Raw genomic sequence first — 27,105 nt, forward strand, 5'->3', positions numbered from 1 at the left:
TTAGAAACTACTATCCTTGCCCTCTAGGAGGCCATAGGCTGGTGAACAAACAATTGCAGTGTGTGGCAGCCCAACTAAAGGCTGAGTAACACCTGGAGGTGTTAGGGAAGGCCTCCTGAAGCGTCCAATTGTTCCCATGAGTCTGTCTAAAATCCAATTCCTTGTCTAGACAAGAAAAGACTTGAAACTGTCTACCAGGCTTTTTTTCTGTCAAGATACATAAAGAAAACAATAATATTGGGAGGGGTAACTGGGATAAAGCCATTGTCCAAGGAGACTGGCCAGGCCACTCTGAGAGTCCATCTGTAGGGATGCCCCTGATACCCTGGCACATGGGTTGGCACATTGCTGCCCTTTGGAGCCATGTCAGGCCACTTGAGCTTCTTTAAAGGCAAATTCATGTCCTTGTTCATGTTGATCCCTGTCTCTAGAGTACTGACTCTTCCTTCATTCAGCTATCAAAGGTTTAGCTTAGCGTTTAGCATTCTCCTGCCCCAACCTGGTCTGGTTTGGGTGACCCTCTTTTGTGCTTTCATAGTATTTCTGCTGTATTTATCTGTATTCTAGTTGATGTTTCTTCCATTCCTGTCACTAATTCTTCATGGATAAGATCTGTATCTGTGTGTGGGTTTTTAATCCTCACCTGAGGATATGTTTTTATTGATTTTAGAGAGATAGGAAGGGAGAGGGAGAGAGATGGAGAGAGAGAGAAAGAGAGAGAGAGAGAGAGAGAGAGAGGAGAATTGATATGAGAGAGAAGAAACATCAATCAGTTGTCTCCCATACACACCCCAACTGGGGATCAAACCTGCAATCTGGATATGTGCCCTGACCAGGAATCAAACCCGTGACCTTTTGGTTTACAGGATGACGCTCTAACTAACTGAGCCACACCAGCCAGGGTGAGATCTGTATCTTTATCCTGTACCCCAGTGCCTGGCATTGAGCTTAATGAATAATAAATATTTAGTAGATGCTTAAAACAAATGAATAAATGGTGGTGCATTTGAATCAGATCTTGAAAGACTATCAGAGTTTACCAGGCAGAGGAATGGTAGAAGGGCATTCTAGAGAGAAAGAATTGAAGTTGCTTCGGGGTCCACCATGATTTACTTCATCTATGCCCTTAATATATGCTGCTAGACCTGTCTAAAAGGTGCTTTCCTTCTCTGCAGAATGATGGTGAAACTTACCTTGCAGGTTTGTTGTAGGGATTCAAGATGATGTTTGTAAATGGCATAGCACCCTGCACATGGAAGGTTCCATGATAAAATAGATACTGGCTTCATTTTTTTCAAGTTAATATGACTTTTTGTTGGTTGTAAACTACTGATGAGTATTAAAAAAATGTGAGGTTTGTGTTGCAAATATAAAGGAGAGCTACTGTTTCAAATGTTCATGGCCTTATGTTTTCTTGTCCTGACTTATTCCTGGAAGGATTGAACGCTTCATAATTTTGTCTAGTTCTTATTGTGAACTCATAGAATAATTATTCTGCTAAGCTTTGTGGTCCTCATTCTCTGATTCCCAGGACCTGTGAAAAGAAAGTCTTCATGTGGACTTGCAAAGTAGGGAGGGAACTCTGACGTCTTCACAGCTGACAATCTGCTCTGCTGCACTGGTGCAGGCCACCCTGGTGACACTTTCCCCTTTGAATTAGATGGTAGTGTCCATTAAAGACTCACACCAATGGGGGCAGGAATCTATTCAGCCTAGTGGGCATTAAAGAAATCTTTTACATGGGGGAAAATCTGTTTGTTTGGAGGGTCAGCTCTCTGCATTTCTAAAGTGTAAGAAAATACGTATTTGTGACTAAAGCTGAAGTTTTAAAACAAAACTTCTGTTTTTTTAAAACATGTATTTTGAGGAGGCTGCCACCTTCTCCCAGCTGATTACATTAACAATAACAACAACAAAATAGCTGTGGCCCTTGAGCACCAATTTAAACACTAGAGGAGCTCATTTCATTTCATGACAGTCTTGAGAGACTACAAGTGTTATTTGTCCTTTACAGGTGAAGAATTTGAGGAACAGACTTTGAAACCAAGTGTGCCTGACTTGCAAGAGTATTTGCTTTCAGCCAGAAGGCCTTATGGTCCCCCTTTCATATTACATTAGTATGTCTCTTTTGTTAGTCTCCCTACATGCAGGAGAGAATGTGGGATGCTCAACAAGGCCTCATGAGCTATTTCAGTGAAGCTGCACCTGTGGTCATCTCGTGGCTTCTGTCTCCTTCCTCTCCTTAGCTATGGGGTGCTGCTTTGGGAGCTACTGACTGGTGAGGTGCCCTTCCGAGGAATCGATGGCTTGGCAGTCGCTTATGGAGTGGCCATGAACAAGCTCGCCCTTCCCATCCCTTCTACATGCCCAGAGCCTTTTGCCAAACTCATGGAAGGTAAGTGATCCCTGGCCGGAACAAAACGAGACAGTTCTCCTTCCTATCAGCACTTGATAGATTTTGGCCAATTCTGCAGGATCAGTTACTAAAAGAGGAGATGAAGCCTTAGTCACTCAAGGAGGACTCCTATGGGTGGCTGGAAGAGCTACTTCAGGATGATGTCGGCATCCTGATACATAGATTATTTAATACAAATGAAGAAGTTATAACAGCTTTTATTTCAGGACCTCTGAGTGTTTTACATAGAGAAATGTAGAGCACCTGAGAAGAAAGGAACTCTTAAAGTCATCTAGTCAAATCCTATAATTTTGTAAGTGAGAAATCCAAGGCTGAGAGAGGTCACTCCAATTAGTTAGAGCTGAGCTGAGAGTAGAAAGAATTCACTTTTCCTGACTCCCACTCCAGTGCTTTTGATCCTTGCCTTCTCAACTGCCTATTGAGCTGGGGAAGGGTAGGTCATTTATTTATGGGAAATTGAGGTCCAAGGTATAGTTGCCCATTGTGGGTACTGGAATCGCGAGTAACTGGATAAATGGTGGTAGTGTACTTCGCACAAGGGAACTCTCTGGAGTTGCTTTTCTCGTGCCGAATCAACAGTCACCACCGGATGGGTGCAGAGGTGCAGCATTTTCTTTCCAGATGCACTCTTCATGGTTGTGATGTTGGCCACCTTGCTTTACTTCCCAGGCCCTAAATTTGTGGGACCTAAATCCCAGTTTCTGTTTCTGGAAAGAGAAATGAGAGGCAGTTTTCTGGTAAATGAGGTCACATAATATCCTACGTCTTATATTTGCCTCTGTCCGTTCATGCTTTCTGTCTGCTTATGTGTTCTGTGAAGATTGCTGGAATCCCGACCCCCATTCACGACCACCCTTCACAAATATCCTGGACCAGCTAACTACCATAGAGGAGTCTGGTTTCTTTGAAATGCCCAAGGACTCCTTCCACTGCCTGCAGGATGACTGGAAACATGAGATTCAGGAGATGTTTGACCAACTCAGGGCCAAAGAAAAGGTAAGAAAGACACGATAAAGGCATGCATTGCATCAGTGAGCCTTCTTTCTCTACTGGGGCATCTGGACAGATCCTGACACCACTACCTTCCTGCTTGGTTTGCAATAATAGGGCACTCTTGGGCAAGCACTAGCATGGTGTCTCACCCTGCCAGCTGAAAATACCAAAGGGTTCTAGAAAAGTTTGTGGGTTTTGCCATGGACTTTTAGAGGGGTTAACTTGATACAGGGATACTTCAACATCAAGAACAGTTATCAGAACATCTTGCCAGTGTCTTTTGGTATCAGAATCAGAAATAGCATGTGGGTTAAAAAATGAGTCTGAAATTGTTGTTTGGCATTTTTAATGTTTTTATGAAGAGGGCTGACAGCCCAAACCAACTGGGTAGTTCAGAGACTTAGCCAGGTAGAGGTCCACCTTCTTGTTTTGTGGCCATTCCCTAAATGGCCCCTCTCTATGCCCTTGGTGCAGTCAGCGTCCACGCAGGTGAAGCTAATCGAAGCGGTTGTGTTGCTTTATACCGCAGGGGCAGCACTAAATCTAAGGGCTACAGTTATATACAGACTTGGTTCATTTCTCTTTCCCTTCTCACTCTCCACCATGGGAATTTGGGAAGCAATATGATAATAATAGTAGCTAAAATCAAATATCTCTTTATGACTTTCCCGTTCTTTCACCTGAAAGGTATGATAAGAGCTTTTTGTCCTTTCTATCCAGGAGTCTTATGGCCCCTGCCACCAGCGTATAAGCAGGTGGTATTACCCTTTTCTTCCCAGAGCTGAAGGTCGGTGACATGTCTAGTAAGCGGGGAAACAGAATCTTCAACCTGAGGCTTCTGGTTCCAAAACCATCCCCTTCCCAGCATCATTATTATTTCCTTAAACAAATGACTTCAACATCATTTCTGGAGCTGATGCGAAGTGACTGAACTCTTTTTACTCAGCACAGCCATCCTAAACTTGGTACTGTTGGACAGCCAGCAAGCATTCTGCAGGGGAATGGAATGAGCTTATGACTAGTCTTTAGGGACCCGAGGGGAGAGGAGGATGGATCTGCACTGACCATTAAGCAGAAGGATTAAAAGAGACTGTTCCTACTATGAATGCTATTCCAACTAGAAGAACCACAAAGTTGCTGGCATTTTTTTTTAGATTGCTGAATCAATGACTCTTGGTTATTTTTTTGATGGATGAAATAAGTACCAGTGTTTTTCACTGGTACCAGCCAGTAAAAAAAATGAAAGTTGGATTTTGTCAATAAGTAGTTACTAGGAAGAGTCAAACCCGTTCTCCTAATAGCTAACATTTGTAGAGCATGTACTATGTGTCATGGTCTGTTATAAGTCATTTATATGAATTCTTACATAATCTCACATAATAAGATAATGATTATCTTAGGTAATGCAACCCTGTGATATCGATGCTATTAATTCCATATCACAGATGAGACCCATATTAAATTGCCCAAGGCCACAATTCAGACAGTTTGTCCCAGAGTCCTCGCTGTTAACCACCACGCTGTGATGCCTCTTCATTATCAGGCTCATAGTTGAGCAGTTGAGGGTATGGTGAGTAGTGAGCTTTCTCTCTGGAGCGACTGCTCTTAAATTATTGTATGTGGAAGATGTGATTGGCATACTATGATGTTGATCCCTAAATAGGTGTTTCACAAGAAGGAGATTTACCATGTCTGAGGGGCTTCCAGGTATATGGAGCCATAGGCAAGTATTCTGTAAATGTCCTGGTTTCCTGTGTAATTCAGCTTATTCTTCAGGTTGGCTCAACCTACAGCTTCTAGGTATTGTGACTATGGGTTGGTCTCTGGACTAGGGTTCAAGTTCCCTTAAAGGAAGAGGCTTAGACTGAAACCATCCCTTAGACAAGAGCATTCAGGAGAGAGGACTTAGGAAGGCTGATATTAGCTTGAAACGGTTCAGCTTTCCCATTTAGCAGCAAAGTCAACCAACAAGTAATACTCTTTCTGAATCTTCCATGTGTTTTTGTCTTCCTGATGGTGAAAACAAAGTAGCAGGACAGGGAAGCCAAGGATTTAGAAGGTGCACAATTAATCTCTTTGGAGTTTTGTTTCATCAAAGGAGGAGCTCAAAAGTTCACGCTCATCTCGTAGACACTTATGATGAATCTATGTTCCCATAAAGAAGGATGGCATTTATAAAATTGACTCCTTTCTCCTTTCTCATTCATTCATTCATTGACTCCACAGTTACTCAGCAACCTCTCAGCATCCACCATGTATTAGACAGTTTTCTAGGTGCTAATCTTCTTCTCATTTCTCTTTGTATTACTTCTACGGTTATTTTGATATTCTCTTGGGAATGGAAGACAAGTCCAATGAAAAACTTTCAATACCAGAATATTTTACTCCCATCTCTGTTCTCTCTTCTGCTCTCTACCTGCTGCTCAGCTTCCCCAATATGTGCTCACATACTTTTTAAAAAAATAGCTCTAGGTTCCTTATCTGTAGTATTTTGTTTTTGTCCAGAATGACTTCTTCTACTGGAGCATGTCATTGAGAATTTTAAGTTTCGACCATAGAAGTGTTCCTCTGGCTTCTTTGTTGAAGGAACTGCCCACTTTTTAGACATGGTTCTCTCAGGTTATTGGCCCAAAAGCATCTTAAATTTTCTCCTGTTCCCACCCCACTTCGGTCCTAGGCCTGTGGTATCCACTGTTAACAATTGAGATTCCATATTTAAAATTTTGATACACATGCTTTGTTCTCTTTCCTGTTTTCGCTCCTATTTCCTGATTCCATGTCCCTCACCTCTCCCTAGGACTCCGTGCTGGGTGCATTGATAAATTCCTGCAGAAGGAAACAGGGGAGGCAGGGAAGAGGCTCGGCCCCCCTAACGTGCCAGTGGTTCTAGAGCAAGTGCCTGGCAAAGACGTCAGGAAATGTCCTCTCTTCTCTTTGCTGCGCTGTCACGATCCTTCTAGAGCAAATGGCTATCCTTTGAGATAACACGAGAATTCAAACACATGCCTCAGCCGATTCACTCACTGAGTGAACATGCCCCCATACCTCTTCAACAGCCACCGGGAAATATATTTATTTTTATTTGAATGTTTTAGGTGATGCCTAGAGGCTGATTCATTTACAGTGGGCACATTTTAAGCTAGAGCACGTTAAGTTGGCTCTGGTTTAAAAAATTTTTATGTGATGGAAAAAATTAAAATAGAACCAAGTCTGTAAATTTTAAGTACATATTATATGTTCTACCCAAACCCCCGTTTTTTTCCCAAGTCATGGGCAATTTTAATCAATAACCAAGGAGCCACTGGGAACTCTCAGCCTGGGGCTCGGCCTCCGGCAGCTCTGGCTGCGTCCTCGGCGCGGCTGTTGCGAGCCTGCCTTCCCCGCCATCCAGGTGCCAGGTGTTCATTTACCAGCGACCACTGTGCCGCCGCCCCTGCTGGGGACTGGACGTAGGGGGCGGTGCAGGGGCGCCCTCCAGGTGGCCAGGAGCACTAACCCCCCGGGGCTCTCAGCCTCACCCCCGGCGCCGATCGCCCCACTCTTGCTCATGCCCCCCCCCCGCCCCCCGCAGGAGCTCCGCACCTGGGAGGAGGAGCTGACGCGGGCCGCGCTCCAGCAGAAGAACCAGGAGGAGCTGCTGCGGCGCCGGGAGCAGGAGCTGGCCGAGCGGGAGATCGACATCCTGGAGCGAGAGCTCAACATCATCATCCACCAGCTGTGCCAGGAGAAGCCCCGCGTGAAGAAGCGCAAGGGCAAGTTCAGGAAGAACCGGCTGAAGCTCAAGGACGGGAACCGCATCAGCCTCCCTTCGGGTCAGTGGCCAGGGACCTGCTGGGGAGTGGGGGCGGGGCAAGGGGCTGGAGGGGCTGGGGGGGGGCGAGTGGGAGCCAGGGACTGAGCTGGGAGCCACCCTGAGGCTCAACGTGGAGCCCGTTTGTCATGGGCCATTCTGTTCAGTGGAAAGACCCGCCTGCGGAAAAGCTACCCCATCCAGGGGACTTTGTGAGTGTGACTAATCCCAGGATATGAAGGGAAGACAGACTGGTGATGGACCTGACAGGCAAGCACAGGGCGGGAGGCGGGGGGTCTGCTAGCATGATCGCTCAGGGAGGCACCTCTCACTGTAGGCACACCTGGCGGAGGAAGCATGTCACTGGGGGGAGCAGAGAATTCCAGAGAGTGTGTGTGTGTGTGTGTGTGTGTGTGTGTGTGTGTGTGTGTGTGAAAGAGAACTCCTGTCTCCATAAAATAACTCATCTCAAGGTTTCTTTAAATAATTAGTTCACTAGTGGCATGCAGTTGAGATTAGGACTAACGTGTAAGAATTTGATTTACACATCGGCTGAATACAAGTACATTTGCAGTATGCACAGCCTTGGAAAAATGCAAAGAAATATGAAACTGTGAATTAGAATATTGTGGGATGCACTATACCCATGGAGGGAGGTGAATGCTCAAGTGTGTGTTTATGTAAATAAAAATGTTCACTGTGTTCTGAGTCCTTAAGGGCCCAGGAAGCAAGCTTATTAGAAATTAAGGAACCAGCCATGGCCAGTGTGGCTCAGTTGGCTGGACGTGGTCCCTTGCCCTGGAAGGTTGCTGGTTCCATTTGGGGTCAAGGCACATGCCTGTGTTGGGGGCTCCATACCCAGTAGGGGGCGTGCATGAGGCAGCCAATCAATGTTTCTCTCTCTCTCTCCCTCTCATTTCCTCTCTCTTAAATCAATAAAAACATATTCTTAAAGGAAAAAAAGAAGAAGAAGAAACCATGGGAAAGGAGCCCAATAGGAACAGTAGTGGGTGATTTTAAGCACAAGGATGGTGGCATAATTACAGATAAGGGAATTCATTTGGTGACTGTGTTCATGGGACCTGTTTACTGGTTTCCTTGTTGCGCATATGTTTTCTTTTCAGGCAACACAGAGTCTCTAAGCACCTCTTGAGCCTCCAGCATGTGCCGGTATACTGCTGCGTGCCAGGGAATCAGATCAAAAAGTGACAGTTCCCACCTCAGGGAGATCACAGTCGAGGAGGGAGACTTAGGTGTCAACGTGCAGCTGTAATTATTTTACCTCTTTGATAGATGAGGAGAATGACACCCAGAAATTCAGATCTGTACCTTTTACATTGCTTAGGCCGTACCCTAACTGCCTTTGGAATGCCTCAGAATTTGGACCATTAGCTCCAGGTCCCTCATGTCCCTGGGTTCTCACCAAGGAGCAATTATTACCCTGCTCTGCCTGCACTTGGTGAGAAGCATTAGCCTGCCTGCTTGGTCCCTGAGAAGAGGGGGTGCATACTAATAGATTATATAAAATGGAAAATTTAAAGTTAGATTTCCTAGAATAATCAACAACTCTCTTAATCTAAGACTAATCTAAATATGTAATTGCTACACCTGTATACATTTATGAAAACTGTCTAATGACAGGAATTTTCCTGCTCCTTGTACATTCATCTTGCCATCTCTTAGGGAAAAGAGATGATTCTGAAAGAGAATTTCCCAGGTGAACAAGGAGTTTCTCAGGAAACGGAGCCCATCCCTTAAGCCTGCCAGGAAGTGTTAGCTTTTTCCAAGGAACTTGATTGTGGGAAAATTCTAATGCACACACATGTGTTTGTCTTTCCCCAAGCAGATTTCCAGCACAAGTTCACGGTGCAGGCTTCCCCCACCATGGATAAAAGGAAGAGTCTCATCAACAGCCGCTCCAGCCCTCCCGCAAGCCCTACCATCATTCCTCGCCTTCGAGCCATCCAGTGTGAGACTGTTTCCCAAATTAGTTGGGGCCATAACACACTAAGGTCACCTGTCCCCTACTCTGTCCAGCCACTGACTGGCCCAGACTTGCACCATCCATAGCTTCTGCCACCTTTCCTTGATAATCTGTATGTACATGCACATATGTACGCAAACCTTAGCCCTCCCCCTTGTCTCCCTCCATTAGCTTTACTGCTGCCTCCTCTACCTCTTACTCATAGTCAGATAACAGCAAGGGGGGCGTGGGGGTATTGTGGGCACAAAGCAATTTGGAAACTGGTGTGTGATGTAGATACACATTGGTACTGTGGCCTGGGCCCCTTGTGCGCTCTGCCATATTTGGGGCATCACTGTTTTTCTTTTGTTCGTGCTTCTCAGGGAAGGGTGTTTTCAAAGTGTAGGTCCTAAGAAAACTTGCCAAGTATTTTATGATGGGCCAAATCTGGACCAATCTTATTTTTACTGTAGTGTTTATTAAAAAGAATTTATACATACACAAACATACATGTATACACATGTGAGTGTATAAATATGAATGAATTAGTTTCCCTGATTTTTTTTTTTTAAATATATCTTTATTGATTTCAGAGAGAGGAAAGGAGAGGGAGAGAGAGAGACAGAAACATCAATGATGAGAGAGTCATTGATCAAGCCCACAACCCGGGCATGTGCCCTGACCGGGAATCGAACCCCAGTCGCCTGGATCCTAGGTCAATGCTCAACCGCTGAGCCACGCCCGGCCGGGCAGTTTCCCTGATTTAAAGATAGAGAGATTTTGCCCGGCTGGCGTGGCTGTGGTTGAGCGTCGACCTATGAACCAGGAGGTCACATGCCCAGGTTGCAGTCTCCATTCCCAGCCAATCAATGATTCTCATCACTGATGTTCCTGTCTCTCCCTCTCCCTTCCTCTCTCTAAAATCAATAAAAGCATATTTAAAAAATAAGTAAGTAAAATGCTTAAAGATAGAGAGATTTCATCAAAAAATCCTGGATTTCTGGCTTTCCTTAAAAAATCAAATCAGTGAATTCCCTTTTGCATGTGGCCAGTGGTCTGAAACTCACAGCAGCTTCCACATGCTCCAGATTTTGCCTCGGCTCCCTCAGCTCCTTATTTTTTGGTAACTGGCTCACTTCACTCATTTATGGTATAAGCCAAGTCTCTGAAGCACTTGGGTTTCAGCCCATGCTCTACGGTACCAATTTCAGAAGAATGTTCTTCCCCTCTTATCTCTTAGGTTTCTCTAGGCCTATTCCTTCCCCCATTCTCCTCCTCCTGACTTGCTTTTTTATAGTCTTAAAACCCTCATTTGCTTCCTTTCCGACATTTTTCTTGCACTATTTTCTTCCAAAATTTCTTCACTTCCCCGCCCTCCTTACCCCTTATTTTTTCTCTCTCCCACCTATCTCCTCACCCACCCACCCCACAATCCGCTTCCACCCAACAAAACAAATTCCTTACGTCACATCTGTTCGGATGCTGAGGCCTTGCTGGCCTGAGCTCCAGCTTTACGCTGGGTTCGTCAGCAGCTGGGAGGTGTTTCCATGTGTGGTGCTTGGAGAATGCTGAGTGATTGGTGGCCGAGAACTCCACTACTTTCCTGGAAGGCTCTGCTCGGGCAGAGTGTGTGAAGAAGTCTGACTTCTTCTTGTGTGTGTGTGTATCAGGTTGGGTAGAGACTAGTTTTTGGGGAGGGGAGAGCCCTGTATCTGTCTCCAGATCCCATTCCACCTTTGTTATTCACAGTGACACCAGGTGAAAGCAGCAAAACCTGGGGCCGGAGCTCAGTCATCCCAAAGGAGGAAGGAGAGGAGGAGGAGAAGAGGGCTTCCAAGAAGAAGGGACGGACCTGGGGGCCAGGCACACTTGGTCAGAAGGAGCTCTCCTCAGGAGATGAAGGGTAAGAGCCAGATGATGGGAAATTCTCATTTAAAAGACGGGCACCCTTTTAACAGTGTGGTGTGGAATACCTTTCTTTCTGTTGTGTGTGTCACTCCTATCTGAGACATTATAAGCTTCTTGATCCTTACAACAGAGTTTCCCAACCTCCTTTCCCCCTGGAACCTCCTAGGACAGGGGTCAGCATACTTTTTCCATAAGGGCCAGATCATAAATATTTTAGGCTTTTTGGGCCGTGTGGTTTCTGTGGCAACTGCTCAGCTTCACTGTGGTAGTTCAGATGCAGCCACAGACCATGGATGAGACATAAGTGGAACACAGGCAGTGGGCAGGAGGTAGCCCATGAGTTACAGTTTACCAACCCCTGGAGGTGACCTACTTAGAGTAGCAAGCACCCTGAGCATGAATGAACCAGATGTACAGAGTTCTGCCTGAGTATTGTACTTATACCAGGCTCTTCCGCTAAAACATCTGCTCAGAGGAAAGAGAAGGAGAGCGGATTAGGGGATTCTCTCGACTGGAGGCTCATCCAGAAGCTGGGGCAGGCAGAATAATCCAGCCCTGGTAGATCAGTTAGATAGAACTCTAGCACCCTAGAATTTCTTTGAGGCCTCACCCTGTAGCCACACTGACAGTGTGAGTGCCCTTTTTGGACGAAACACAAAGCACTTCTTGGTGCCTTACGTGTGCTTGTGTTTGCTCTGTGGGCTTGTGGCCTAGGACTCAAATTCCCCAAGTCCCTGTCCCTCTGAGGCCCGTCACTTGTAGTATAGTAGTGAAGAGCTTGGATGCTGACCCCGAGCTGCCTGGGTTCGAATCCTGGCTCCACCATGCCCAGCTGTGGGACCTTAGGGTTTCTTAGCTATAAAATGGGGGTTATATCCATACCCATCTCGTGCAGTTGATGGAGGAGTAAATAAGTTCACCTTTGTGAAGTGCCAGAGAGGATTAGCTGGCTCATCATGAGTATGTGTAAATATTTGTTCTGCTTCTTCCATGCTTCTAATGCAGTTCTGTTTCATACCTGAGGAACAACCATCATGGTTTATACTTCTTCTTGGTGTTAGAATCTAGAACCGTGTGTTCTTACTTTTCCTGTGAGTATAAGCAGCAACCTGCCTCACGCTTTCTGGTGGCTTCCGGAAGAGCTCCTAAGGTTGACTAGTAGGTTTACAGGTGCCCTGAACCTATAATTGGGCTTGGTATTCCTCTGAACACTAAGATTTCATGTCCAAAATCTGGTTCCCTATGTCACATCCGAGCTGAAGGTGAAAATTACAGTTTGGTTCATAAAGGATTGACTATTGGCAGCCAGGCATTGGAGATCAGTGGCTGCCTTGGAATAGAAAATTTAGGTATGTAGGGCAAACTGCCTAAGCTCTGTAAGAATTCAGTGATTGAACCCCCTGGGGATGGCAAATTACTCTGCTGTACTAAGTCCCACAGGAGCAAGAGCTCCTCCATCTGTCCTCTTATCCCTAGGCTAGAGTAAGGTTGAGCCAGGGCCAAGAGGACACTCAGTCACCCTGAATCCCATGATATTTCTAATATTAATGTGATTACAGATAGGACTTAGCAGGTTGGCTAAGGATCCCAATAGTTTCTGTGGTTCCTCTTCATTTAAAGATTTTTTTTGTCTTGCTAGTAAATTAAGTTTATTTTGCATTATAAAATATTACCTTTTTCTTCCTTCTTACATAAATTTGCCCTCAAAACTTTGTTTTTTTAAGATTTTTTTTTGAATCCTCATCCGAGGATATCTTTATTGATTTTAGAGAGTGAGGAGGGAGAGGTAGGTAGGTAGGTAGGTAGGTAGGTAGGTAGGTAGATATAGATAGATGATAGATGATAGGTAGATAGATGATAGATAGATAGATAGATAGATAGATAGATAGATAGATAGATAGATAGATAGATGATAGATAGATAGATAGATAAACATTGATGTGAGAGAGAAACATCGATCAGTTGCCTCCTGTATATACCCTGACCTGGGATCAAACCCACAACCTAGGTATGTGCCCTGACCAGAAATCAGACTCACAACCTTTTTGGTGTATGGTATGACACTCCAATCAACTGAGCCACCCAGCCAGGGCAAGATTTTTTTTTTTAATATTTTAAAAAATTTATTGATATGAGAGAGAGAAATATCCATTTGTTATTTCACTTATTTATGCATTCATTGGTTGATTTTTGTACATGCCCCGATCAAGAATTAAACATACAACCTTGGGATATAAGGACCACGCTCTAACCAACTGAGCTACCGTGCTAAGGCTGCCCTCAAAACTTTTGAAGCAGTTCAAAATATGTGCCTTCATTTTTCATGCTTCTCAATTTCTATTGAAGAAATAAAATATATTCCACCCAGTCTCGAGTAAAGGAACTCATTAATGTCAGAAATTTTTGAGAGCCTCTATATGACAATATTTCTAAATTTGGTCCCTGTCAGCTAAAGAAAATATGTAATGACATAAAGCTATATTGAATTTAGTAATGTTAAGTGAATTTGCATCTCCATTTTTTCTTTTTAAATAGTCCACATTTGTAGGAAACACATACACTTGTCTGTAGACAGCTTGGGTATCTGAGTTCCCAGGTCCCCTGGAATTATTCTGTGGCTGCCCAAGGACTTTGTCCCAAGGACTGGGAGGTCCTGGTCTGTAGCAGCTCAAGCAGGGCCAACTTCTTAAGATTCTTTTGTTTTGTGGGCTTTGCTGACTGGACTGGGGGAGGGTGGCTGGTGACATAGCTCGAGTCCAGCCTTGAGGGGTCTCATGTTGAGGAGGCTGAGCTGGATATACCCACTGCTGCCCACTACTGATTCTCTTTATTCATTGAAGATCCCCTCAGAGACGTGAGAAAGTTAATGGTTTAAGTACCCCATCAGAATCTCCACATTTCCACTTGGGGTGAGTCTGATCTTCACCCTTTCAGATGTAGTGGCAAGAATTCCCCTTCCATTTCCCTGTTCTCACAGTGCACCTCATAGAATCCATCCTCATTATTGCCAAGCTGCGCTGACCTTTTTTTTCTTTAAAGCAGTACCATCGTGCACCTTGGGGACATTCCTGTGCTGGCCTGACTCTACCTTGTTCTTCACTCTCCTGACCACTCCTGTTGTTGGGGGTCCTCCCAGTACCCTTATTTTTAGGGAAACAGTGCTCTTTGTCCTTTGGTTTGCAGCACTGGTTCTGACTTGGCTAATCTCAATTTCCTTGGACCCAGAGCCAGAGGCAGTGTTATAAGACTGTCAGGTAGAAGTCCTAGGCTATGGATTTAGCTTATCTCTGGCTGTGTATTTTGTTTCCCACCACTGGTGGCTGTAACGTATTTTAATTCATTGATATTTGGGATAGCACTTGAAACAGAGATCTGAAGTAAAACAAAAGTTGGTCCCTCTCTCTCCCTCAAGATAAGTTGGGGAAGAGTGGGCTTTAGTTAATGGCTCATTCTAGCCCTAAAATGAGAGCCACCCCTGGTTATAATCCTGCTATCTCTAAGGCAACCGTAGCATAGATTCCCATCCTTTCTCTCATTGTCCTCAAGCGAAAAGACCAGTGCTTTCGGGCCCCTGATCCCCCAGCCTATAAGGGGGTTGGTGAGCTTCCCAGGCTATGCCTGGAGTTACCAGCCTGCTAGTGTGAGCTGATTACATGGATCCGAGAGCAAGCTCCTGTCCTTTTGCTCTCCAGTCCCAGACAAACTGAGGGCTCGAGTACAGCATTATGTCCTCCCCCACATAGGCCTGTCCCAAAGTGCACTGGGTTGATGCAGCTTTGTCGGTTGATTTTTGTTTTTGAAAAGTGAATGGCTTTAAAAGTTGCCAACGCCTGGGGAGGGGGATGGGACGGGGTGGAACGGGTCATTGGGGAGAAAAAGGGGACATCTGTAATATTTTAAACAAAAATAAAATTAAAAAAAAGAAGTTGCCAAAGCATGCCATAAGCTTGGAAGGAGAAGTGGAGAAATGATGTGAGTGAAGCGATCTGGCCCATCTCTGCTAGCTCATCTGCCCAGGGCTTGGCTGGCACTGCAAGTCTTTGCATTGCGGTGTTTCTGATGTCACCACTGTGTTGTATTCAGTGTCTGTGGATTGATGACCTCTTCTTTAAGATGGGCTCAGGCAACACCCTGGCCGACGCTGGGCAGTCCTTATTCCTTCTGTCCTGTCTCCGGCCTGCCCATCAGATCCTTCCTCAGCCCATAGCAGCATGTGAAGGGGGCGGGTCATGCCATTGCTTTCTTTCCCTAGAGCATGCGCACTTTTGTTAATGAAGCAGGTGGGCTCAGTAAGGTTTGTTGCCTGTTCCCCAAGGCTCTTGGGCTTTGGTGTAATTGAGGGAGACACATTTCCATAGGCCCATGGAGCTGAGGGTGGAGTAAGGAAGTAACCAGTATTAACAATTTCCTCATCTCCCCTTATTCAGCCTCAAGTCCCTGGTAGATGGATACAAACAATGGTCGTCCAGTGCCCCCAACCTGGGGAAGGGCCCGAGGAGTAGCCCGGCCCTGCCAGGGTTCACCAGCCTTACAGAGATGGGTAAGCATTGCCCTAGTCTTGGCTCTCTTCCTGTTCCCTCAGGGGATTCTTGGTCAAGCTTCTAGGACTGTTTAGGGCCTTCAGTATTACTTCATGAGGGTTATCTCCTTTCACTCAAGTCCTGGTCCCCCACCCTGTTCCCTCTTAGTTGGCCCTGTTCCCATTTCATTGAATCTTCCCAAATCACTACTGCTGCCATGGAGCCTGCCCTTTGCTTTCCTGTCCCAAGGGGCCAGTTACAGCCTCCTTAGGGTGAGTCCTTGAATCCGCCATTTCCCTTTTCTGGGTCTGTTTCCTGGTATTTCAGTAAAGGGCCTCCATACAACAAGAGATGGTGGTAGCGGATGCCACAGTCTGCCTCTTAAGGAAGCTTTGCAATGTTGCCCTGATCACTGAACGGGTAAGGTCTTCTCCAGGCACTGCCAGATAGTCCTCTTATTTATCTGGAGATTTCCGAGGTTGTGGTAGGTGAGTCTATAGAGTAGATTGGCTTTACCCATGTAAGAGATACTGATCCTTTGCAGAAGTCTGGTCTTAAGACAAATCTCTAGGCTATCATTCTAGAAATCTGAGGTTCCTGGCAATTCCAAGGTGCAAAAAAATTAGGGATGTTTCTGTTCTATCCAGTGTTCTAGGAAACTTGCTGCACTTCTTGCATTGAGGGTCCCTATGAAAGAAATAAATTAGCAATCCGCTTCTGCAGATAGGGAAATGAGCTGTGGAGTGGACAGTGGCTTCTCGTTGGTCACAGTTGAATGTGGAGGGGTAAAGCCCTGTTTGCTTACTGCCTAGTCCCTTGTCCTGCCCATCAGACTGTTTGGCCTCTGCATCCCTGACACGAAGGCAGGAGGCCTGGGTTGGGGAGAGGGACCAGATCCTCTTGCTGCTGCATTCCTGTTTTCTATTTCCCGCCCACTCCTCTCATCTTTGCAGAAGATGAAGATAGCGAAGGCCCAGCGAGTGGGGAGAGTCGTCTCCAGCAGTCACCCAGCCAGTCCTACCTCTGTATCCCATTCCCTCGTGGAGAGGATGGGGATGGCCCCTCCAGTGACGGAGCCCACGAGGAGCCCACCCCAGTCAACTCAGCCACCAGTACCCCTCAGCTGACGCCAACCAACAGCCTCAAGCGGGGCGGCACCCACCACCGCCGCTGCGAGGTGGCTCTGCTTGGCTGTGGGGCTGTTCTCGCAGCCACAGGCCTAGGGTTTGACCTGCTGGAAGCTGGCAAGTGCCAGCTGCCTCTCCCGGAGGAGCCTGAGCCACCAGCTCGGGAGGAGAAGAAGAGGCGGGAGGGTCTATTCCAGAGGGCAGGTCGCCCTCGTCGCAGCACCAGCCCCCCGTCCCGAAAGCTCTTCAAGAAGGAAGATCCCATGCTGCTGCTGGGAGACCCCTCTGCCTCCCTGACACTGCTGTCCCTCTCCTCCATCTCCGAGTGCAACTCCACCCGCTCCCTGCTGCGTTCAGACAGCGATGAGATTGTGGTATATGAGATGCCTGTTAGCCCTGTGGAGGCCCCTCCGCTAACCCCCTGCACCCACAACCCCTTGGTCAACATCCGAGTGGAGCGCTTCAAACGAGACCCTAACCAATCTCTGACTCCCACCCACGTCACCCTTACGGCCCCCACGCAGCCCAGTGGTCACCGGCGGACTCCTTCTGATGGGGCCCTCAAGCCAGCGGCTCTCCTAGGCAGCCGGAGCTTCTCTAGCAATGGCTTGAGCCCCAGCCCTGGAGCAGGTGAGTCCTGCCCTCTTTTCTCTCTCCTGCCTTTGTGCCTCCCCCAGGAGTAGAGATGTTGGAGTGAACTCCATTCCTCCTCTGACTCAGCCAATCCAGACAGGTTGTTCTGGGGTGGAGGAGGTGGCCGACTTCTCTCTGTCCTGTGCCTCAGGGGATCTTCCCTGAGGAACAAAAGAAGACAGGCAGGTTCTAGGAAGGATCAGAGCCGGAACTCCTCTGGATGTTTGGGTCCTGGGTCCGAGAGTGCGCAGGGCAGTGATTCTGAACCTGGATGTGGAGGGCCAGCATCAGGGTACAGGAAGGGTGGGGGTCCAGTTCTGCTTGTTCCCTGCAGGGGAGACTGAAGTCACCGGAAGGAATCCTGCCCTGAACTAGGAGAGGTGTTTTTTGCCACATAGCTATGCTCTTGCCTCTCATTAAGGCATTAGTACAGACACACTCACAAGGCAAGCTTCCGCCCAGCCTCACGCCTCCACCGCTCACCCCTTACTCATGCCTGACTTTTTGTAAAGTGGAGGTGTGTCCAGGTAAATTGCTGTGCCTGTGCATATGCCTGCCTTCTCCATCTGACCCCTGTGACCCCTGGGCATGACTATGCCCATCCCAGGTCTTTCCTGCCACTGTCCCCTCTTCCTTAGAAGACCTGGATTTGACTTGGAAACTGCCCCTAATCCAGCAGGAGAGGGGATGCTATACCCTTTCAACAGGATTTGCCTGTAAATGATCATTGCATTTGACTGTTCAGCTATCTCTCCCCTCTTTACATTTTTTTGTTAAGCACAAATATGTGGCCTCTTTGGAGATAGAGACCCCTGTATTACTTTTCTTTTTTAGATTTCTGATACCTAGCTTTGTTCCCATCACGTGTTCATTAATGGATGGACTGTGAATGAACAGACATTTCCTTTCATCATGGGTCAGCACACATTTTTGGTAAAGGGCCAGATAGTAAATATTTTAGGCTTTGTGGGTCATACGGTTTCTGTTGTAACTGCTCAACTCTGCTGCTCTACTGGGAAAGCAGGCAGTAGGTGTGGTTGTGATCCAATAAAACTTTTTATTTTCAAACACAGGTGGCTGGCCTGTGAGTTGTAGTTTGCCGACATCTGCCTTAAGTAATCTTATTACAGATGTAATCCTCATATGTCCCATTATTATTGTCAGATATAGTGACCATGGCCTTCTAGTTCACTACTTCCAGTCTCCTGACACACTGCATGGCACAGAGTAGATGCTCATTAAATACTTGTTCATGTTATTCCCAGTGAGGAGGTCTATGGCAAGGTGGGGTGGAGCAGAGTATACCTGGCCCAGAAACAAAGTGCCCTCGTCTGATGCCTCTCCCTTTGTCTTTTTGACCAGGAATGTTGAAAACCCCCAGCCCCAGCCGAGACCCAGGTGAATTCCCCCGTCTCCCTGACCCCAATGTAGTCTTTCCCCCAACCCCAAGGCGCTGGAACACACAGCAGGACTCTACCTTGGAGAGACCCAAGACCCTGGAGTTTCTGCCTCGGCCACGTCCTTCTGCCAACCGGCAACGGCTGGACCCTTGGTGGTTTGTGTCCCCCAGCCATGCCCGTAGCGCCTCCCCGGCCAACAGCTCCAGCACAGAGACACCCAGCAACCTGGACTCCTGCTTTGCTAGCAGCAGCAGCACTGTGGAGGAGCGGCCTGGACTTCCAGCCCTGCTCCCATTCCAGGAGGGGGCGCTGCCCCCCGCCGAGCGGACGCTTCTGGACCTGGATGCAGAGGGCCAGAGTCAGGACAGCACTGTGCCACTGTGTAGAGCTGAACTGAACACACACAGGCCTGCCCCTTATGAGATCCAGCAAGAATTCTGGTCTTAGCATGAAAAGGGTCAGGGGTGGGCAAGGGGGAAGCAAGAGGAGATGGGGAGCTGGCTGGCACAGCCCGTCCTCAGAGTTGGACCCCCTGAGATCCAGTCCTACTTCTTGCACTGATAATGCACTTTGAAGATGGAAGGGGTGGGAGCAGAGCCACTTCAGAGGGTCTCTGGCCCTGCAGGGCCTTTTACCCATGTCCACTGGAGGGGCTGTGGCTATCAGCTCTGGCTGTGTAGGGGAGGAGGGGTGCGTGCATGTCCCCCACCCCCCACAGTCTTCCTTGCCTTTAGGGTGACCCTGCAACGTCACTCAGCCAAATCTGTCTGCTGCTCCCCCTCCTCAGCTGCCTGGGGTCCCTCTGTTAGCCGAGTTCAGCACCCCAAACGGTGTTCTGTGATTGGCTTTGTCCCTCTTCCACAATCTTCCCCAACACCCGTGAGTCAGAATCTTGTTTGATGTGAGAGATGAGCTTTTTGTGCCCTAAGCCCTTTCATGCCAGCTGGAGGACTGAGGCAAGGTGCCCCAGGGCGGGGCAGGGGAGTCCATGGGCCTGGCACTACCTTCCTGCACTTCCAGGTCCCCCACTTGTTTATTTGAGCCCACCAGTGGTAGGGGGAGCTGCCTCGGTGAGAATTGGGGAGGGGAGGAAGTGAGGAAGAATACAGCCCAGGTGCGGTAAAGAGGGTAAGAGTCTGTCTGTCCTTGTTCCCTTTGGGAAAACTCAAAGAAGGGACGAGACCAGCTCCTGTTGACAGCACCCATCTCCCACCTGGGGCCAGACGTGGTTAGACCAGGTTCTGATACAAAATATGCTCATCCCATGATTAAATTTCTTGGGATGCCAGAGACAGGGCTCCTCAGTTTCTCCCTTTTGTTGTCTGACCTTTACGTGTTATTCCCTTCCCCTGAGCTTTCCTCCAGCCACTGGAAATAGTGGACTTTGGGTTACATATTTGGCTGGTAGATATCTCTGCCTTGCACTGGAATAGCATATGGGGTTGGGGTGGGGTGTCCAGGACATGGAGTGGGAACTGGGCAAGGGTGTTCCTTCCCAGCCAGACTGTCCATTCTGTGATGCCCTTGAAGCAAAAGGGAGCCATTAGTAGTATGTCCTATAAGTGGACGTAGTAAGGCGACGACTGTCGGCTGCTGAGTGAGCCTCTGACACACTGTAACCTCTAAGTCCCAAGCACTGGAGACTCACCAAGGCCTCTTGTTTCTGTGCACAGATGGCCCCTAGCGCTGGGCTCTGGACCCCGAGCTAGGGAGGAATAACAACAGTGGCCAGCCCTGACTTTTCTGGAATTTGTTTCCTTGACTTGAATGTTGAACTTCTTCTGGAGCTTTCTCGTGGCCATCTTCACTGTTCCACTGGCTTTGAGGCCTCCTGTGTCAGTGCACATAGTTGTCTGTGTGGGAGCGACAGCTTGATTGGGAGTAGAGTCCTTAGGTCCTGCTCTGCCCTTCGAGGCACTAAGCGGGGCTCCACTGTCTTTTGTCCTGAATATTCCTCTGGGGACGCTGGAGGCCAGCCTGCAGGTTCCTTGCTCTCACTGCCTGAATGCCAGAAACGGGGAGAGCGGTAAAGCAGGTCCAAGTGATAAATACAGTCACTGCTCTCTCTCTGCAACTGTGACACACATCCTGCCTTGGGGTGGCAAAGGGGGTGACTTTGGTTTTCAAATCGTCCCTTGTTTTATGAGCCTGCTGGACCTTTGGCTCAAGGGCCCCACCTAGTCTTTGGCGGGGAGGCACTATTGGTTTTGTGGCCCAGGGTTTTGTTATTGCATCTCATCCTGTATTTGCCTTTGTTCAGTGAAGCCAACATGTAAGAAATTATTTTTGCCCCAATTCCCCACCCCTCAGCTAGGAGGGGTAAAATGTGAATCCTGCCAGCAGCTCCAGCCAGCCAAGTGACTCCTTCATTCTCGGTGGGGAGAGGGACATAAGTGGTCTGTTCTGTGCCCTTCCCTGGGCTCTGCATATCCCCACTGTCTAAGCCAGTAACACATCTGTCAACCACTAACGTATCTGTAAGCCACTAAACGGCTCTCTGGTGGGGTGCAGCCTGCAGCATACCCCAAACCATGCAGACTCTGGGCAGTGCTCTGTGGTATGAGGCAGGGAGTTTTCCTTTGCTTGTTTTCTACCTTTTGCAGTTTTGTTAGGTTGTAGCTGTCTTTCCTGGAAGTGTAACTGATGTAGCATAAACTGAAAGATGACCACTTGCCACTGAGTGACAGGTTGAACCCAGTTCTCACTCCTCCATCCAAGGGGAAGACCAGAAGCCTGGGCCTCTGCTAAGGGAAGAACTGCACCTGCCAGAGGCAGAAGCAGGGTTGTTCTGAAAATGCTTCTGTGAGTTTCCGTGAGGATGAAGGAGTGACCATCTCTCTCTGATGGGCCCCTGCCTGCCACACTGTCTCCCTGTAGGGCAAGGCTGGGATGGGATGCAGACCCTGTATAGTAACAGGTTTGGGTTGCTTTCTGTCCACTCGGGTTCCCTTGCCTCTGTGGTCATGGCCAGTATCAGGCCTTGAGCCTGGGGATCAGCCCCCCACAGCGGCAGTAGTGGTCTCCTTTTTCCCTTCCCTCTTTCCTCCCTTGCTCCTGGCAGGTGCTCAGTACATGGGAGATGGTGGCAGGAAACAGATCCCGTGCTCTGCCCCTTCTCGGACCTGTGGGCTCCTTCCACTGATGCTAAATAGGATGATTCTCCGTTCGCCTCCTTGGGCATCCAGGCCACTGCCAGGGCTGAGTAGATGTCCCAGGTACCCTCATCTGCTATTTCGGAGAGGCTTTGGGGGATGCTCTTAACTTCACACCCTTTAGTACCTTGCGGGCCTGGTAGCGATGACGCCCATGCTATCTTGTATTTGCATGACTCGGGATAATGCTAACCTTTCCTCCTGACCTTTACAGAATTACATCATTTTCCTTCTACATTTGATATCCTTGCTGGTAGAGGAGGGGAAATGCTTAAAGACAAAGATTCAAGTGAAGAGATATTAAAAAGCTGCTTGGCTTGATTGCCCAGTCGGCACCAGGCTCTGAGACCTGAACAGGTTGGCTCAGTTCCCCATCCTGCTTTTGCCATCTGACCTCGGGCTTGTCTCTTTGCCCCTCTCAATTTCCTTCCTGTAAAAGCTGCCGTCACCGGCCTCCCTCACAAGGGCAACGAGAGTAAGTTCCAGCAGGTCAGTGAGGCATGCGGGGCTAGGATGAGGGGCTGAGCTTCACAGTGTTGTTCCCACCCCTTCTGCTGCTAGGGGCCTTGTCTGCTGTTTCCTCCTTTGTCTTCTGGAAGGGGAGTGACTGGGAGTTGGTATTGCATGACAAATAGGGACCATGGTCAGGCACAAGCTTTTCTGCATTTATGTAACACCTGATGTCTACAAGCATCCTTCAAATTTCCCCACTTAATGTGTCAGGCTGATCATCCCCACCCTGTGTCTTACAGAGGAGGGAGTGGCTGGAGGCACCGGAATGACAGCTTGGGGTCTCTGATTTCTTGGAGTCATTCCCAGATTCTTATTTGTTTAGAGACTGAAGTCAGGCCAATTTCTGGAAGAACCTTTGGGACAGAGTCCTCTGGCCCTTGGGACATGTGTCATGGTGTGGACTTCCTCACAAAGCCCTTTGCCCTCAGACCACGATTGCTCAGGGACACGGTGAGACACCCCAGGGCAGCTAGGCCTGACTTCTTGTCAACACTCTTGCTCCACAGTCCCCACATTGGGGGCCCCTCCGCCCTTCCTCCCCCACAAGGAGGGAGACACCTCCTGAGCATTCCTAACTCTTCACGCTCGCTTTTAACAGAGCCCAGAGCAGCAGATACTGAAGACTGGGTGGCTGTGAATGGTGCGCTGCTTCAGGGGTGAAATGTCGGTTGGGCAGCCCCTCTAAATCCAGGACCTGACCTCCTTTAATTAAGCCTATGCCTTTGACTCGGGTGTGTGAGGCCTGAAACACTTCATTGCCTCTGGGAGGACTGAGGAAAGAAGCAGGTGCTGAGTTTTCTGTAGGACCAGGCTTTTCCTGAGGGCTGTGCCAGAGCCTGCAGACATGAGTCAGAGGTGAGAGCGGCCCATAGCACTGCACGTGACCCATTGTGCAGGGGGTTTGAAGTGGCAGCCAAAGCCATAGGGATATGGTGATCTGAGCTGCCTACTAGTGTGACCTTGCAGGTGTCTCCTGTCTGTGCACCTCTGAGCCCAACCGTGAACTGAGGGCAAAGCCCTTCTAGCTTTAAAATGTATGGTCCTAGAGCCCCCGTCCAGCACTGATTAGTCTCATCTTGCTAGATCGCTTCTCTTTGTGGAGAAAATTATGTATGAGGTGGGGAGGGGAGTGGTTATAGGGCAAACACTAGGAAGAAAAGCAATTTCTTATGGGTCAACCTACGAGACCACTGGCCCCTCTCCTTGGCTTCAGGCCTGAGGAGGATTTCACGGTAAGCTACAGTTATTGTAGCAACACATTCCCAGTTGCACCTCTCTTCCTCCAGACAAATCATTGTTTTCTTAGATCAGGAATTCAAATTAATAAAAATCCACATCAGAAAGGAAAACCCACTGCTGCTTCTGGCGGGGTTCTCAGTCCCTGGCTTTTTCCTGGCCTGGCCACCTGGGCTCTCCCCGCCTCAGGCAATGGTCTTGGAAGAAAGGAGGCAGAAGCTAGAATCCTGGCTGATTAAGGCTAATTAAGAGGGCTTAGGTGCCTAATTAACCTGACCCAGCCCTGGGCTTCTGGTCAGCTGTGCGGGCCAAGTGAGCCTCTCCTAGATTTCTCAGACTGTTGACTGAGTATTTTCCATTTGTCCCGATGAGATACTGACAGGTCCCACCCACTCCTTTGTCCATTTCCAGTCTTGGGCCCTGGAAGCACCCAGGCTTCTCTAGCCTTCTGAGGGAGCTCTGGCATTTGTCTTCCAAAGGTTGGGCTCCCTCCTTAATCTGGAGCCAGTAGGACTGGTCCTTCCTGATTCCCACTGTCTGTGGTTCCCTGCACCCCCTGCTGGAGCCTTGCTTTAGGTCTTTAGCTCACAACTGCAGCTAGAAATAGAGCATGAGCCCTGGCCAGTGTGGCTCAGTTGGTTGGAGTGTCGCTGAAAGGTGGCCGGGTTTGATTCCTGGTCAGGGCGCGTACCCAGGTTGCGGGTTTGATCCCTGGGTGGGGTGCTTACAGGAGACAACCAATCAATGTTTCATATCAGTGTTTCTCTTCTCTTAAAAGAGAGAGAGAGAGAGAGAGAGAGAATGAATAGAGAAGGGCCCAGTGCGTTACCAGAGCCAGGAGCTTCTCCACACCTCTCTTTGTTTCTCTTGGAAACAGACCCACCTTTCTTCTGACCTATCTTCCCTCCTGACTGGTCTGATCCACCCTCCCTGCAAACACCCACAGCCTAGTTTTACTATGATGGCAGACGTCGACCTGACAACCAGATAGGTGTCTCGAGACAGGACACTGGGATACAATTCCAGAGGTTCAGAGGCAGCCCTTCTCTACGAGCACAGGTGGGGCTGACATCCCAGAATTCTCAACCAACGTCAGGTCGGTTTTATGAAGGAGCGTCCTGGGGAGTGATGGCCCCGTGGATATGGTGTCACTTGTCTGCACGTACTGGAGGACAAGACCAAGTTTCAGAAGTCATATGTTGCCCACGATCCTAAACTTCACTCTCAGATACCTGCATTGACAGATCCTGACTTTACTTAAAATTCTGATAATGTGTTCAACATGGATTTTTCCCCCATTAATGTAAATTTTTTAATACTGCACTGAAATATGATTTATCTTGATAACTGAGTCTTTTTGGTGCCCCTTAAATTTTTCATGCAAGGTGAGCACCTCACTCCTGTCACCCTAACCTGGGCCCTGCCCTGCCTGCCCCTAGCCTGGGTCTGTGGGAGCTCAGGCAGAACTGTGAAGTGGCTTTTAGTTTAGTTTAGTTTAGTTTTGTTTGTTCTTTCTGGTCGCCCTTGCCCTCAGTCCTGAGTGAGGTGGTAGTTCTCTGGGAGTATTTGCATTTAATCAGGAATGTGTGCACTTATAACAGTGAAGCATCTTAGGACAGTTTTTATCTTTGGACCTGTAATTGGGGGTAATTTTCCTTGAAGTCCTCCAGCTTCCTTTCAGCCTCCCCAAAACTCTGAGGCCACTTAGAGGTGTGTGAGTGTTTTAGGGGAAAAGTAAGTGATTTCAGCAGCGAGGGCCTTTTTGATTCTCTTTGGGACATCTTGGAACTCCCGGAGATGTGAATAAACCACACTCATTGTCCCAGACTTCAGACAGGGCTGCAGTGGGTGGAGGCGCCCTCACTGCCTTGCAGGCCTGGAGCGTGCTCTGGTGCACAGTGCCTGGCCCCCAGCGAGCCTCGTGTCAGCCATCACACCCTTCTCAAGGCCTTTGTCATTCTCTCGTCTTTGTTTCCCTCTCATCTTTATCTCTACCTCCAGTGCCAGAAGCCATGCTGGCTGTGGCTCTTCTCTTCACTGTCGGAGTGAGGCATGGGTTGATCCTGGTCTAGGCACAAAGAAACCATTACATTTCCTCTGTGTGGGAGGTGGTGTCCTAGAGGTTTATTATCATCATTTTGATTCACAATAATCCTGGAAGGAGAGGTATGACCCCCATCTGAGGATGTGAAAACTGAGGCTCAGATAATTATATAACGCTCCCAAGGTCGCTAGGAAGCAACATTACTGATCTGCTTGGCTCCAAAGTTGTTTCTCATTGTCCTCTGAGCACATTTTAGGCCACTGTTTAGAAGCCCTGGGATAAGATCGGCCTAGCATAGGTCCACCTAAGATGGCTCTGTGTCCAAGGAGGGCCGTGTCCTGTGGCTAACCCCTCTCCCTTTGCCACTGGACTCACCCAGCTGGACTTGCAACTCCCAACGCTCAGCTGACTTCCTCTCTGCTCCTGGCTGCTTTCTCCACCTTTCCCCCCATCTTTCAGGGATTTGTTCCACGCGCGGGTTGAACATACCAATTCTGTAGCTCTTCTCCCAGCACCACTGAAGGCCCGTGGGCCTCGCTCCTCTGTTTCCAGCCCCAGTGTCCCCATGACTGCTCTTTGCCACAGCTTCCCTCCCAGTCTTTTGAATTTGGAAGCCTTATTGTAGCTCCTCACTGGGAACTTGAGGTCAGGCTTTTGCCTTTTTGTTGTTGGAGGAGCCACATGCCCTTCATACCCAGTTGCAGCAAAGAAGGGAGCTGATGAACTTGCCAGCTCTCTCCTCTGCTTTGCCTCATCGCCCATCCTGCACACAGGCACGCATACATGCACGCACGTGCTCGAAGGCAGTCTGAGACTGTATCTGTGTCTTCAAGGATGAAGGAAAGGAGTTGGAGATGGGTTTTAGCTAAGCTCACAAGAAAGCTTTCCTGGGGATTTTCCTCTGCGTTCGAGCCTTTGAGTCTAGGTCAAGTGGAAGTCCACACACGTGTTTGGTCCGCTTCTCTGTAATTAGCTAGGTCTCCCCTGCTCCAGTGTCCTGCCCTTGTGTCCTGACCCTGTGTCCTTGAGTTCCCATTTTGCTTTGGGATTTAAGTTATTGTATTTCGTCAACAATATTTAAAAATAGAAAAGCCCTGAAGGAAACTTTTCAGGTTCTCGTCTTTGGCCTTTTTTTTGTTTTCAAGGTACTGTAAATGGTCGAGTAGTGGTGCCAAGCAGGCTTGGTTCAATGAAACCTCTTATCGTATTACAGTGTAATGCTGGTCTCAGCCTGGTCTCACCACCAGAGCACACACAAACTTGAATAAAACTGTTCCAATAATGACTCCTGGTCTACCGTGGTCCTTTATAAACTCGTCCTTTCCCCTCTTTTCTTTGTAATTAGGTAAGATGTCCAAGTAACTGGCTGTTTCTGGGGAATTTTCATATGGAGGAAAAAAAACAGAGAGA

At 48.2% G+C, this 27,105-nt stretch overlaps 1 protein-coding gene across 1 annotated transcript in view; it reads left to right on the forward strand.

The window, feature by feature from the left end:
* MAP3K9 (mitogen-activated protein kinase kinase kinase 9) overlaps positions 1 to 20,780 on the forward strand; it is a 69,399-nt gene extending 48,619 nt beyond the window's left edge. Inside the window, exons 4-11 of the mRNA XM_016211896.2 lie at positions 2,247 to 2,395; positions 3,237 to 3,412; positions 6,981 to 7,221; positions 9,046 to 9,168; positions 10,912 to 11,065; positions 15,498 to 15,610; positions 16,544 to 17,347; positions 18,713 to 20,780. Coding sequence (XP_016067382.2) covers positions 2,247 to 2,395; positions 3,237 to 3,412; positions 6,981 to 7,221; positions 9,046 to 9,168; positions 10,912 to 11,065; positions 15,498 to 15,610; positions 16,544 to 17,347; positions 18,713 to 19,197 — 2,245 coding nt within the window. The 3' untranslated portion in view covers positions 19,198 to 20,780. The remainder of the gene's footprint in view (positions 1 to 2,246; positions 2,396 to 3,236; positions 3,413 to 6,980; positions 7,222 to 9,045; positions 9,169 to 10,911; positions 11,066 to 15,497; positions 15,611 to 16,543; positions 17,348 to 18,712) is intronic.
* The last annotated feature ends 6,325 nt before the right edge of the window (positions 20,781 to 27,105 follow it).

Source organism: Miniopterus natalensis, chromosome 1 (assembly GCF_054644295.1).
Source record: "Miniopterus natalensis isolate mMinNat1 chromosome 1, mMinNat1.hap1, whole genome shotgun sequence".
Classification (NCBI taxonomy): domain Eukaryota; kingdom Metazoa; phylum Chordata; class Mammalia; order Chiroptera; family Miniopteridae; genus Miniopterus; species Miniopterus natalensis.